Here is a 15,373-nt window from a genome sequence, read left to right as displayed (position 1 = left end):
TTGTCGGCAGCAGTATGCACCTGTTGTGTCTGCATCTTTGTTTCCTCTGATATGTGACTGTTACCTTGTTATTATGACTTCTAACTAAGGACTTAAGGACTGTTCCCTTCAACTTAACTAGATAATATTTACTCTATATTTGTATTGACATAATTTTCTATTGCTTAGAAACAAGCAGAAGCATAAAAAATAACACGGATAGAGCCCACATCGGTTTTGTTGAACAATTGTGTGCAGAAGAAAAGAAATGATCCCTGTTGCATCAGGCTTTTTCAAGAATGTTTACGACCGTGGTAACAAACAAACAAACAAAAATAGTTTACCTTTGACTTCCATACCTGCCATGGCAAAGACAACAAGACTGTATCTATATACGTGGTAGTAAAGAGTAGCTCATATGACTATTATTTGAAGAAAAAAAAGTGTTGCTTTTTTAAAGGGTGTTCTATTGTATAATTCCTAACTGGAGCTCTTCTTTGTCTAGTACGCATGTGTGAGAGAATTTATTGTCAGCTTTATTGCTGTGGTGTTTAGCCATAGACCTTGATATGTGCCGTTCTCTATATGGGAGGAGAATTATCAAATGGTATGCAGGAATATGATGCCTGAACATGAAGTTAGTGTAGCGGTATATCGGCAGAACACACTACACTGTAGGTCATAGGATATGAGGATATGATCTACTGTAGGGAATTTTCAGAGGTCTTCTGGTAAAACACACACACACACACACACACACACACACACACACACACACACACACACACACACACACACACACACACACACACACACTGTGTGTGTGTAGTATATGCATTTTCTTTTCATTTTGTTACAGTGTACTCAGAAGATCCCCTGTCATTTTGTTCTGTGATATTTCCGATAAGCAACACCACATTGAAATGCTAGATTTCCCTAAAATTCCCTGTAGAGTTGAGCGTGATGTTCTCTCCAGAGAGAGTATGGTACGTATTCGGGCTAGTTTTTGCCATTAAAGCTTATCATGAGGCCAAAGTTGACTGTTGTTGGTATTTGTTATAACATGAAAATATCTGTTAATATGAATATCCAAGCCTTTTTACATATTTTGCCATACTGAAGTGAATATTATTTATTTTGTATTCTTATGTACTGCATGCACAGTTCATTTATGCATATACTGATGTACATGTTCACAATGAGATGCTGTCACATTGTGTATTTGTTTTGTTAGGAAATTATTTAGTTCCATACTTGACAGCATTTTTTTATGTTTTAGCTGCATTATAATTAGGTTCAGTTCAATTCTTTATTTCATCCCAGGATATGTAATTTCTTTTTCAGTTTTCAACCATGTTGGACATGGGCATCTGCCTCTCTTTATTAATCAGAGCTGTGGAAATGTTGTGTCAAAATAAATGTTACCAAGTCCTACACAATTAAGCGTGTATATTGTTTGTGTTTCCAATGCATGTTGGTTTGACAAATACATGTGAATACCCGGGGACTTAGCGCTTCAGTCAGTTTATCATCCAGTGTTGACAGGACATGGTGCCACTGTGAGAAATGAACCCAGACTTGTGCATTATGGGATGGTTACTTTAATCACCAGGCCACTCTCCTATATTAAGATGGTAATATCTTCAATTTACTCTTAAAGATCTGTAGAGTTGTCCTGGATATGATACTTGACCAATTAAACTAATCTATTCCAAGTAATGCTGTACCTAACACCATCTCTTCTGCTCTCTGTACCAAGGAAAGATGCCGTAAACAAGGCTTTTGAGTTAATTTTGTAGATTATCAATTAAGCACCAACAATGAGTACATGGGTTGTACATGGGCTTGTTACCAAGACAATATTTATGTGATCTCAGAATGGCGGCTCACTGCTCCTAGTGATTATAGGATGGGTAAATGCGGAGGACAGATTTCACGTATGTGCAGATATACTGCAAATATACTGTACAGTGACATGTACTGTAAGAGAGAAGAGCCAGTACCAGTACCAGAAGGACGAGAGCTGAGAAGAAGCTGAGATGGATTTTACCACTTAATATAAATCAAGCTGAGGACATATTTGAGTGAGCCGAGGTGAAAGACGTGAAAGGGGGAACCAGATTCCAGGGGAGAATTGGGACATGCAAAAGCAAAGCAAAGTTTGTTGTTTACCCAGGGTGTCGGACTAAGCACGAAGCTTGTTTCCAGCCGGACCCTGCATGGAAGCCTTGCTCAAGGGCTATTCAGCGGTGATTCATGATTGATGTGATGAATTGGGGAATCGAACTAGGGACCTTCCGGTATCAAGGCCGCCCCTCTAACCACTAGGCCACCGCTGCCACATGCGGTACTTCTTGAACAGATAGATGAGGTTTCATTTCATGATGCTGCTGTGCTGAAGGTCATTGGACCGTAACAGAGCCAGGAAGATTTCATTCCTGCAGAGAAGCCCAGTGTGATGGATGCATCTATTCAGAACAAATGTGAAATATACAGCAGCAATCCTGACTTTCACCCACAGAGCAGAAACAGCACTGGAGTGGTGGGTTGTGGTGAGACTATCCTATAAAGGAAACTTCACAGACATATGTGATGCACAAGACACTGAAAGCAAGCTGAAAAGAATGTGCAGCTACAGAAAACTATACCATGCTGTTTGGTGTCTTCAAATGTGCTGATGGATAGAAATATTCACCTCTACACTGCTGACTTTCCTTTGTGCGATGTAGGATGACGGCATTATGCAGAAACTTATTTTTTAGCAAATGCAGGGCCTGATTATGGGGTTACACATCGCTCATTTAATTTCACACCTCATTCGATACCAAATGTTTGGCTGAATTAAGTTAAACACCTCCAGGTTGCTCAACAGTTATTTTTGATGTCCCACAACCAAATCTTTATTCATTCACTGCTGTCATCACTCAGAAAAAACCCTATAGGTCACGTAGACACCAAAGTAATAGGGCGACAGAAAAGAACATGGCGGCCATTGAGTGGAGAAGTGGCACCCATGTATTTGGTTCCTCAAGCTATATAAAAAAACACATTACATTAGTTAGTTAATCTGACAACAAACAAAAAAAACGTATTGGTCCATTTGATTCCATTTGTATGCTCTCATAGTTAAATTAACACTATATTTTAGTTTAGTTTCACTTAAAACTAATTCAAATACCATGGCACAATATATCCGAATAACCATAAATACTTGGAGGACATCATTCAGAAATCTTGCTGTTGTGTTGTTTCATATTGCATGGCCTCAGATCTTCTACCAATTGTCAACATGTCTCTTCTCTCAGTTTTTTTCCAAAAGGCCCTGAAATCTACAGTCAGATCAAGCCTTTTAAAAAATAATAATGTAGACACATCACTAATTAACAATTATAGGCCCATATCAAACCTCCAGTTTTTTTTATAAAATCACTGAAAAAGCTGTATTTCAACAACTTAACAAATTCTTAGCACTAAACAGCTTTGATATGTTCCAGTCAGGATTTCAGCCACAACACAGCCCTGAGACTGCTATTATTAAGGCCTTCAATGACATCCACTTAAACACAGACAGTGGCAGAATTTCATTCCAATATTACTAGATCTCAATGCTGCATTCGACACGGTTGACCACACCATACAAGACCGACAGGAAAACTGGGTGGGACTTTCTGGCACAGCACTAATGGTTTGAATCATAAAGGACAGGGAGGGACTACTTTGTGTCTATGGGTAATTACTAATTACACATCTGAACAGACAAAAATGACATGCGGAGTTCCCCAATCTTTTTTTCAACATCTACGTATATGCTCCCACTGGCATATATTATGGAAAACAACAAAATGTGTTACCATAATTATGCAGACGACACACAGATTTACATAAGCATATCACCAGAGACTAAAGGTCAAATACACTAATTAAAGTGCAAATCATTGATTTGAACAAATCAATGATTGGACTAATTGAATTGTCTTTAAAAAACAAACAAGTCAGTGCTCAGCTTCAATTGATAATGTTAAAAATCACAACCCAAGCCAGAAATCGTGGTGTAGTCCTGGACTCACACCTTCGTTTCAACAGCCATATTAAGGCCCCTCGCCCACCTGGAGAAGAGGAACTCCTGTGCAAATGCTTTTCGTAGACAACAACTCAGCGTTCAACACTTCATAGTCCTCTCCAGACTTGAAATCAAACTTAGGTACCTACAGTAGGACTCAACCCCAACCTGTGCAGCTGGACACTGGACTTGCTGGTGTTGAGGTTGGGCTCTAATGCCCTCTGCCCATCTTTCTGTTTTCTGCTTCCTTTGATGAGCTTTGATGAGCAGGAGCACACATCCAATATGATTTTAACAATGCCTGCACCTCATTGCTAGCACTCTAGGCACTAAAATCTAAATGACAGACCTCTCAAAACAAACTAATCAGACTACTACTAGACCTCACTCTTAGGACTCATCACCTAACCACTGCTCATTATGCTAGGGTGGGATGGCTCTGGGTAGAGGACAGAGTACAACAACTTGCAATGGGCCTGGTTTTCAAGATACTTAAGGACCAGTGCCCATGTACCGCATAATTTCTTCTTAACTGTAAACTATTTTAACATCTTATTTGTAACTGTATTCAATTTTCATTTTAGAATGTGCTTTTTTGTCTCCGCCAGGCCGAAAGGTACGTTTATGTCTTAAATGTTGTCTATCAGCAGGGTGTTTCTGCACCACCACACTACTCCAGTGGATAAGTGCTAGTATGATGAGAGGTAAAATGTATATATTATATCTATTATATTATATATTATATTATATGAAAATACAGGGCAAAGTTACATACTTAAATGTTTTGTGTAAAGCAGTGGTTCTCAAAGTGGGGTGCGGGGACCCCCAGGGATCCTGGAGGGAGTTCCAGGGGGTCCCCATCTAAATGTGTTAATACATTTTAAGCCCTTTAACCATATTTTATGCATTGGCTATTCAAAAATAGTAGATCTACAAGCTACATCTGCTATTTTTGAACATTTCAAAAAAAAAATCTTTAAAGCTTAGAAGAATTTTGAAAATGTTGCATTTTTTGACACAAAACTGCTATACAGGGGGTCCCTTGCACAAAACATTCACAGGTGGCGGTCCTTGGCACAAACAAGTTTGAGAACCACTGGTGTAAAGCACTTTTTGAATCAACTTGCCAGTGTGTGTGGTTGGTTTGTGTGAGTGAGTGAGTGAGTGTCATGGTGGATGTACGCACTATACGTTCATGCATTATGGGACTTCGTTGTGTTTTCCTCCTCTGTGATTGGTCAGACCGGCTGTGTACCTGCCCCCTCTTCTGACCACTCCCCGTCCGCGTTTTGCACACATGACTCCTTGCAGACAGCCTTCCAAAGTTAAAAACACACTTTGTTTATCTTGCACAGACTGCTCGTTTAGAACACACAAGCTAACTCACTTCTCACTGCATTCTCATATCTTCACTTAACTCTTTGCAGACCTCTGAGAGAGCTGCAATTAATAGTCTTTTTTTTTTTTGCGTAGTCGATTCATTGTGATTTATTTGACGTTTGTATTCTTTTATTGTGTGCATTTGATTAGCAGATTGTATTTTCAGGTGCGCGAACAGGGTGTTTTTTTGTTGTTTGCTTTCCCAGCACGTGCTGTTTGTCAAACCCCTCGCCTTTCCCGTTTTATTGACATTTTTGCTCTTGCTTTTTTTTGCACCCTTTGTATTGGGTTCTGTAGCCATTATTTGGAAGAGCTCGCGCATTGTGAGTATCTGTTTCACGGTCAAAAAACAGATACAACATAATATTAAAGAAGCATTTTTTAAGAGCGCCATGGCGACCGAAGTGGAGACATGGACCACCGCTCAACAACACGACGGTGAGTCAACGACGCAAATGCATCGATAATAACAAGTCATTTGAGTGTAGCTGCATTTGGGGGGGAATCTCGAATCTGGGGGGGAGGACATGGCGTGCACCCCCTGATCCATTGTCCTGTCGTCAGGGTTGCCATGTCCGCGTATTATAAGCAACTGTTTTTCTGTCAAGTTGCTTGTAAATATTGGTAGTTGCCGTTTTGGGGCATGCTTCCAAAGTGTAGGTGCTTATTTTGGGCTTACTTCGTCTTGTTTGAACCAGTGATCTCAAATATTTTCATGTTAAGGACCCCCAAATTAATATGGAGTTGTCTTCAGAGTAGACCCCCATCTGAAAATATGTTATGACATGGAAAATGGCAGATCTACAAGCTCGAGCTTGTAGATTGGCTATGTAATATGTGTAAAGGGCGAAGGGCTCGCTTTTTTAGGGCTTGTTTACATAGACCTGGTGGCTTATTTCTCTCACAAAACCTGGCGAAAGGGATGGGCTGCAGTCAGTAGCAGCAGCAGCATGCTATACACCACCACCATGTGCTCTCACACACAGAGACCTGCCATTCAGAGCGATCGTGCTGCACATTTTGACGTCGGTCTCTGTCTGGCATGATGATGACACCGTCTGTCTGTTCGGAGCTTCGTGTATGTTTTGACTGGTGGTTGGTTGTTGTTATCAGTCGTTCGTCGTCTGGCCCGAACACGTTAACGTTTAACCCGTTCGCTCTCGTGATTGGCTCAACCACCACCCCCACAGTGTCTACTTCCGCTTTTCTTGTTGTTTGTGTGTGCTTGATTCTGTTGAACATAGTCTGCATTCTGCATGCCCTTTAGTTTCCCCCTCTACAAGATCTTTTGTTTTTGTGTCCACGATGGTCTACATCAGTGGTTCTCAAACCTTTTCATGTCAAGGACCCCCAAATTGACACTTATTAGCCCGCGGACCCCCATTTTAAAAGATAAGCCAGGGACCCCCAAGATTTTTACGGCTCTAACAGTGATTCTCAATCATTGTAATTTAGGACCCCCCAGTTTGACATGCATTAGGCTACGGACCCCCATTTAATGGCATTTCCATCTCTGGGACCCCAATTCATATTGTAAAATCAATGTTAATTTAACTATTGAGAGTGTACAAATGGTCCATTTGGTTCCATTTGTACACTCTCAGAGTTACAGATAAGGGTCCATTTGGTTCCTATAAATCATTTAGCTGGGGACCTCCTGGTATCCCCTCAAGTACCCCTGGGGGTCCCCGGACCCCACTTTGAGAACCAATGATCTACATTGTGTTTTTGTTTGACATACTACACCATGTTAACCATAGAGTTATCATATATCCGGGTTAGCTCAGTTCTCTTTGGCATGCGACACCGTCGTACTACAGTACAGAGTGTAAAATGTTGCTTTGGAAACAACACGCCCCCTTTCTGGGTGACGTGCGATCATCACAAGCCACATTCTTTTGCACCTTTTTTCTCTTCGATTATTATTTAGATTTAATTAACTTACAGGACGCGCAACATCATGCACCATATATTATGCCAGTTCACACCATATATTTATAATATATCGGTTCACACATTGTACCTACCTACCATATATTGTAACAGTTGTAACGTGCGCAAACGGACGTTTGTTGTGAATAGCACGTGTAAAGACATTATTTTATTTAATTTTAGAGTGATCATCAGTCTGTCAGTCTTTGACGTGACGTCACTAATGTAACAGTGACGCTTTTAAGCGTGTAGCTTACTTCTATAGGAGGACCAATAGAAATACCTTACATAATCTCAGTGGCCTTGCATTTAATGTTATATAAGAAATAGACTTGTATTGAGAGCAGCATTGCAGTAATTCAATGGTTTAGTTAGTAGCATGCCATAACGATCTCTCTCAGCAGCACAGACTGTACTGCTAGTGTTCACGTTTTATTTTCTGTTGTGGTTGTAAAAAGCAACAAATGACGTCTGCCCTTATGCTAAAATGTCACACAATGGATAGATTATGTTGGCCTCCTTGACTGTTATGTATCGGGACTCCGTTAACTTCTCAGGGAAAATCTGTCATGCTTCATAAAGCAGCTCAGTTGATGTGGTGGTCACACATTCAAAGACTCTATTGTGTGACTTGTTGGACACACACACACACACACACACACACACACACACACACACACACACACACACACACACACTCGGTTCTGCTTTCAAGTAGGCTAGTTGGCTCATACGGTATATCAAGAATTGGAAATGACTAAACCATACATTGAATTATTACTGCATGGACAGTAAATGGAATTGTGTTTTAAGATCTGAAGTTCATACGTTACGTTATGGCCATAATTATAATTATTGGCGTTACATATATATATACAGTACTCAACACATGATGTGACCAGAATATACAAGAAATGAAAAAAAAAAACCTGAATGATTAGGAAAACAACATGCATCTTGTATCATTGTGCACAGATGTCAGTCGTCAGTCTATCTGATATTGCACATGGCGTCAAGTGTATCAATATGTGCTTACGCAAATGGAAGTGAAGCAACAAATGTATCTGGTCAAGCAGATAAATGTTGGTGCTATTCGATGATCATATAATCATAGCAAGTATAAACATAGGATAAGACAGACATTATTGTACACTTATTCATGCCCCCCCTACACACAGCAATATTAGTACATACTGTATGTAATACAATACACAAAACAGGTGAAAGGTTGCCAAGGCACTGCCAAAGAATAAAAAGTGACGAATACCGTGATAACTACAGTGCAATATCACATTCAATGTAGCTTTGAGACCATGCTTAGAGAAGCCAGTTGACATGACTTCCATGCAGCCCTCATAGATGTGTCTGTTTTACCTTTCACTCAAGTGTAGGCTATTTTTGGCTGTAGGGATATATAGTGCTTATAGTAAGACAAACATGTGACACAAATACCCTACATCCTGTAGAGTAGATGTATCTTAAATAAGATTCTGACCTGTCACCTGCTCACTCTGTGAATGTAACTTTGGATAAGGGCAACAGCTAAACCCCCAAATATAGAAAAATGCATGTTTGGGTGACATAGGCCTATCATCTGACTGATGGCACTGATTAATACCGTAGCACACACTGATCATGTCATAGGATCGTTAACAACATTGCAGCGTCTCTACTCTTTACCTGTCTGGGCATTTCTGTGACGCTGGTGTAAACAGAGGAAAACTGGAACACACTCTGCCACAAATGTCAAGCCTGATTTGTTCATGGCCTGCTGAATACACATAATGTACGTTGAGGTCTCACTCTGTTCTTTTGTCAACTCCTGCCTCTCCCTCCCTCCCTCCTCGCAACCCTAATGCATAAACACACGCCCTGACCTGCCCACCCTACTACATGCTTTTGCAATTTGCATGTTGTTGACGACTGGGGCCATACGATTCTGGACTGGTCATTTTTCATCTTTTGCATGGCTGACCATAGGGATGTTGGAGTCCCTATTTTGGGAAGGTTTTCAGAAGCTTTCCAAAAACAAAAGATCTAAGTGTTGAAAATAGCATATCTACAAGCTCACAACATGTTGTGTTGTGAGCCTGTAGATGTGCTATTTTCACTATGTTTGATGAAGTGTGTGTGTATATAGGGTTAAAAGTGGTTAATGTTTGTACTGTACATTTCGTTTCATTGTGGGCAGGTATAGTAATGCAATGAAGTCTTGAACTTGAATTAGCAGCAACATTGGTCAACATTTTTGCTTTGTTGAAAAAGTCATTATCTGAATCTTAACCGTTTGTTATTCTAGCTCTAATCTTTTGTACCCAACTAACTCGTTGACGTTTGTATTCTTTACAATACTCGTTATCTGTGCTGTTGCACTGCAGCTGTCAGGCGGCCCAAGTCAAATACAGTCTCATGAATTAAGCTAGTATAGGCCTAACCTAATTCAATGTAGAGCAACAAGTCAGTTTTGATTAAACTGTAACATATGGAAGTCTAGTGTGGTGTATTGTTGGGGTGGTCTAAATGTTAGAGTAATGATCGTGGTGGTACAGCTACAGAACGGTGTGTCTTGCTAGAAGCGTGGCAGCTTTTATTCATATATTTTGTTCATACAACAGGCATGAACAAGCATTCACTTGTGTTTGACCATAACAAGTCGTCTTGTTTTCTGATTTGGTTCAAATTAAACCACCAAATCTTATTAGGCACTCTATTTACTTGACCATTTACCCTGTCTTACTTCGATCTTGCACCTGGTGGTGGTAAATCTTAAATACAAATTTGACAAACCTACAGAGTAGAGACTACTACTAAAATGTCAGAGTTGAGCTTGTGACCTGTAAAGCTTCTTCCACGATGTCTGTAAGAAATGACAGTTGAGCCCCTTGAGCTAAACACACCCACCCACCGCACCCTTCTCTCCCTCTGTACTTAACCACTGTTGGGCCTTGTAGGGGTCTCTTACTTGGTCCATTTCATAGTGCAGCTGTTTATTTGACTATAGAGCACATAATGTGCAGTTTACCTTTTCTACCATAACACCCTGGGGAGTGTGTGTGTGTGTGTGTGTGTGTGTGTGTGTGTGTGTGTGTGTGTGTGTGTGTGGGGGGGGGGGGGGCAGGTGTTAGTGACCACAGTCTGTTGAGCATGGTCATCTTAGACCAGGCAGCCATTAACATTTTGAGAAAACTAGGGAAATCTCATGAGTGCTCTGGGGAAAAAAACTTCTTTGCACTACTGACCCCCTTGCTAATCAGTCAGCCAATGGCATGCCCTGCCCTCTCTTCTTGCGGCTGACTGCTACACAGGGAAATGTCTCCCTTAGTAGCCCACAAACAGTATTTTTGCTGTTTTTAGAAAATTGTGAATACAAATAATAATTGCATATAATGAAATTGCTAGAATAGGGATGTCGGGGGTTAAAATAGTTAAACAGCTGTCATGAGGGTTTAACACTTGGGTTTGGGTCGTTCCTCTGGTCACTGTGGCGGTGGGTTGGTTGACCTTGTGGTCTGTGGTGGAGTGGGTGGATTGGTAGAGCAAATAGAAGGTAACTCCGCACATCACTTGCCTGTCCCCCCTGTGGTGCTGTATTGGATTGGTATGCCTTCTGTTTGGTCAGTGTGCAGTTGGCAGACAGTACAGGGTATGTTTAACATGGCAGCAGGCGAATGTTGCTCTTTCATTGCTTCAATTGGAGAAGGGGAAACAAGCTGTGAGAACAGCAAAACCATCTCCCAATACAATATGCAAAACAGAAAAAGTCTATAGGATCCGCATGATGCATAACAACATGGTGACAATATGAAAACGGGAAGATGCAGCAAGCAAGACAAAGAAAAGCAAACCCTTTTTTAAATAAGTTCAAACTCTTTCTGCAGCCATGGAACCCAACTCCTGGAATTTAAGACAATGAGATCTGCATTACAGATACCCAAAGACATGTAGTCTAGTCTTGTATTGGTAATGGTATCAAGTTACCCATACTTATTAGCTAGGTAACTTAATTGCATTTTTGCCCCTTTTGTGATGGCTGTCTTGGGCTGGCTGCATGCCAATTTTCTTCTGCCCTGCCTTTTTTAGCTGTTTCCAATGGACTGGGTGTGTTTTTGGCTGGCTGACATTGGTTGGATGTTAATTTACAGTCCTGGCAGGGCGTGTGGTCTGTACGAGCGAAAGAGGAGAAGATGACACGTGGTCAGTTGTTTATACATTTTTGCAGGCCCAGGGAGTGTTTGAGAGTAGAGCGCTACCTGTTCTGCAGCAGTTTGAGTCAGCATGTACTTGCATACAGGATTAATGGCCCTCTGCAAAAGTCGTTTAACAAACTTTCTGCCTTGAAAATGTTTAATTGAAGTGGGTGCATAAAATGTAGCATTGGATTTACAGAGTGGAGATAGGTAGTTTTTGCTAGCATTTAGTAGTTTGTGCATGATATTAGCAATCATTTTCCGAATTGTCCAATATGAATGGCTGTGTGGACTGTGAACACATTTTGTCTGCACTCACTGCATACTTTAATTTGCGGAAGGAGAAATGTGATGTTGATGTCTGACTCTGAGATTTGTTCAGTTTGAATGTAATGAAAGACTAGAATTGTAGCCTCTTGGAATTTGCAAATAGCAATAGAGTACTTTTTTATTATTGTAATGTGACAGTACTTTTAAGCATTGCAACGATTATGCGTGGGGTTTTGATTTTATATGGTCAAAATGTTATCCAGCTATATTAATATCTCATCAAAGGCTGCTTTACCAAATCATTTTAAATATAAGCTAGAAACCCATTTGATGAATCAAATTTAACAACTCCCAGAGACATCCACTCTTACACCCACCCACACACACTTGCACCTACACCATTTTCTACTAAAATGTTTTTTTTCTCTAGTATTCATACTGTGTATCTATTGTTGTATTTTTGTATAATTGTATGTATGCTGCCAAATAATTTATTTTTGTTTTTTATTACTTTGTATTTCTTTCTTGTATTTCTTAAGTGAGGTGAGATTAACCTTATAAACCAGAAAGGGTTTTCTAAATCTCACCTGCACATCCCAACACAATATTATGCTGTTGCAAAAAATGTGTTGTTTTTAAATGTGCAAATAAATAAATGATAAAATAAAATAAAATCCCATGAATCAAATCATACTAAACCACATACACAGTAAAATTCTCAGTGCTCTGAAAGTGTAAAACAAACAGACCTCAACAGGTCGTCTCAGAGTTAAATAAACACTTTTTTTTGTATGCACCATGATACCTTTCTCAGATTCTCTATTCACTGAGTTTGTAGTATAGGCTGTGTGTGTGTGTGTGTGTGTGTGTGTATATATATATATATATATATATATATATATATATATATATATATATATATATATATATATATATATATATATATATATATATATATATATATATATATATATATATATATATATATATATATATATATATATATATATATATATATATATATATATATATATATATATATATATATATATATATAATCCTGCATTCACACTACTAGTGGTGACAAAGTTGACAGACTAAAGTAATTTTCAAGGCAGTAATATGAAGCTACAAACTGATGCCTGACACTTGTTGTCACTGCATGATGGGTGTGCAGACGCACTCCAAAAGAAAGTTAAGCTGGATTCAACTTTCAGTCCCGCAATGACGCAGTGAAGCGTCAATCAATCGTATGTTTTTGTTTCACCATTTTCTCTCCCCAAAAGTCCTGCTCCCTTCGTAAATAAAAGCAAACTCATTTTTGCCGCTAGACCAGTTCCCTGTGCAAATTAACCCCTACCCTTTTCATGTTACACGTAGTGTGGCTTGAGCAACACTCAACGGTGGTTCGCCAGCAATGTAGCTGGCCATGCTTGTCTGTTTATTAGTTTTTGTCAGCTCTAGTGTGAGTGGATGCAGCATAAGAGCGAGTAGTACTAGCCTAATGGTGGGATACATGCTGCTGTATGAGAGTGAGGACTTGCAGTTGGTTTGTACAGCATAGTATACTAGGAAAGTACAGGCTGCTGAGAAGAGCGAGGAGTAGCCTAACGGTTGGTTTGGGTCTGTGGTTTGGCCAATTTCCCTCTCTCCTCCCTTGCCCTTCCCGCTACATGTCCTGTAATCTATAGGAACATAACGTTGTCAGAACCCCCATAACTTCTCATACTCACTGGCGTTTGGTAGAGGGCTAGCTGTAGAAGGACTCTGGGGTATTCATTACACCCCTCCAATGTTCATTGCCCTATCTCCCACAGTTGGGTCATGTGACTAGCTGTAAGCCCAACAACACTGCCATATGTAGTCAGACCCACGCTGTGCTGCCCTAGACAGTGCCATGAGACACCGAAGGAGAAAGAGAAGCTGGTGTCAGCATTTCTCCACCATGTGCTCCCCCTTTTTCTTCCCCCCCCCCTCCCTCCGTCCTCCTATGCCAACAGTAGCACTCTATTCCTTCCTATTTGTTGTTGTTGTTGCTTTCTGCAGAGTTCTACAGATTTTTTTACTCTTTTTTTTTTTGCTTCCATGGAACCAGGCCTGCTTTTAGTTTTGACCATCACAACTTATCCTTGTTTACAAACACTCGATAGAGCGGAATGGCAGAAGAGCACTGGAAGAGTGTGTAGTTGTTATGTTAGGAGTGCTTAAAAAATTAAAATATATATTCTAGATTGCTTTATCAGTCTCAAGAACCTGCACATTTGCAATATTAGTCTATGATAATTACCGTAATGAATTACTAATTACTTGAACATTTTTGGAGAAATCCTTGAATAGCATACAAATCAAACCTACAGTTTGAATAAATGTTCAGATTGTAGCATAGTGCAAGTACAACACATACACGCTGTGAACACATAAGTTCAATTACTACTACAGTTGCAATATTCCGCCAAATGATTGCAATCTGATATTTCTTGTAATATTGTCCTGCTGTAATGTAGCTACTTGTGCATGTGTTTTGCATGTTGCTGCAAATCCAACCCCCCGCATTTGTAAAGGTTAGCTGGATGCCCAGGTGTTGTGTTAATCTGCACAGACATTTTGGGGTGTTGCATGACCTTCAGAAGGAATGCAGAGCTCAGCTTGGACTACACATATATGCGTTGTGTTATAAATGGTTCATAAGGACTTAAGTTTGCAGTTTGCACTTGTATTGGCAGATACATGCCTCAGAATGGGGCAATAGATATCATGGATGGGATTTGTGCAACTACTACAACTTAACTCATTCAGGGGATGTTTGAACACATCTGAAATCTTCTACTACTCACTCTAGAATTTTACCCCTTGCAGTTGATTTATTGGACACATAATCTCTCATATTGCACTCATTTGAGAGTTAAGAATTTTCCCACTTATATCACAAGGCGGACCGCTACTCCATATAATTTGAAAATCAGCTTAGTAAAATGCTGGAAATGGGGGTGGCCCAAAACGTCGCTATGAATTGCTGCTGTAAGCAGATGGTTCTCAGATTACAACGTAGCATTTTAAGCCTAGTCTAGTCTAGTGTGGTTGGCCTTTCTAGGAATTCAATAACACATTTATAAACAAGTATCTAATGAAACGCATAACCTGCTGAAAACCGTTGGAGAGATTTACATGGGGGGGCTGGAACAATGTAGTTCAGATGTATTATGGCTGAAATTCCCCTTTAACCAAGCATCCAAACAGCTGCAAGTGTCTCATTAGAGTCTCACCAGTTTCTGGCGCCATTCTGTGAAACAGCATGTTCTGGATGCTTTCAGAGGGGACACACACTAAAGCCTAATTTATACTCTGTCGCATGGCAGTGTCGCTCATCAGAAATAACTTATTTTCAAGCTTCAAAATAAGACACAGTCGTGCAACAGTATAAATTAGGTTGAACAGGAGCACTGTTTTCAGACTTCACTAGACTACCTAACCTCCCTTGCATGGAGAGGTGACACTAAACAGACTATATCCAACAGCTGTTGTTGTTTGCACAGTATTTTTTTTGATAACCCACTCAGAGAGACAG

The 15,373-nt window shown here is 40.0% G+C and overlaps 1 protein-coding gene across 1 annotated transcript in view; it reads left to right on the top strand.

Annotated features, from left to right (window-relative positions):
- Positions 1-5,368: 5,368 nt before the first annotated feature.
- The window catches only part of pdcd4a (programmed cell death 4a), a 29,358-nt gene continuing 19,353 nt past the window's right edge, over positions 5,369-15,373 (top strand). Inside the window, exon 1 of the mRNA XM_084076181.1 lies at positions 5,369-5,857. Within this exon, the coding sequence (XP_083932307.1) occupies positions 5,812-5,857 (46 nt within the window). The 5' untranslated portion in view covers positions 5,369-5,811. The remainder of the gene's footprint in view (positions 5,858-15,373) is intronic.

The sequence above is a fragment of the Gymnoscopelus microlampas genome (genome assembly GCF_963454915.1).
Source record: "Gymnoscopelus microlampas genome assembly, chromosome: 2".
Taxonomy (NCBI): domain Eukaryota; kingdom Metazoa; phylum Chordata; class Actinopteri; order Myctophiformes; family Myctophidae; genus Gymnoscopelus; species Gymnoscopelus microlampas.
Note: the sequence above shows the minus strand (reverse complement) of the source record. Positions and strands in the feature narration are given on the sequence as shown.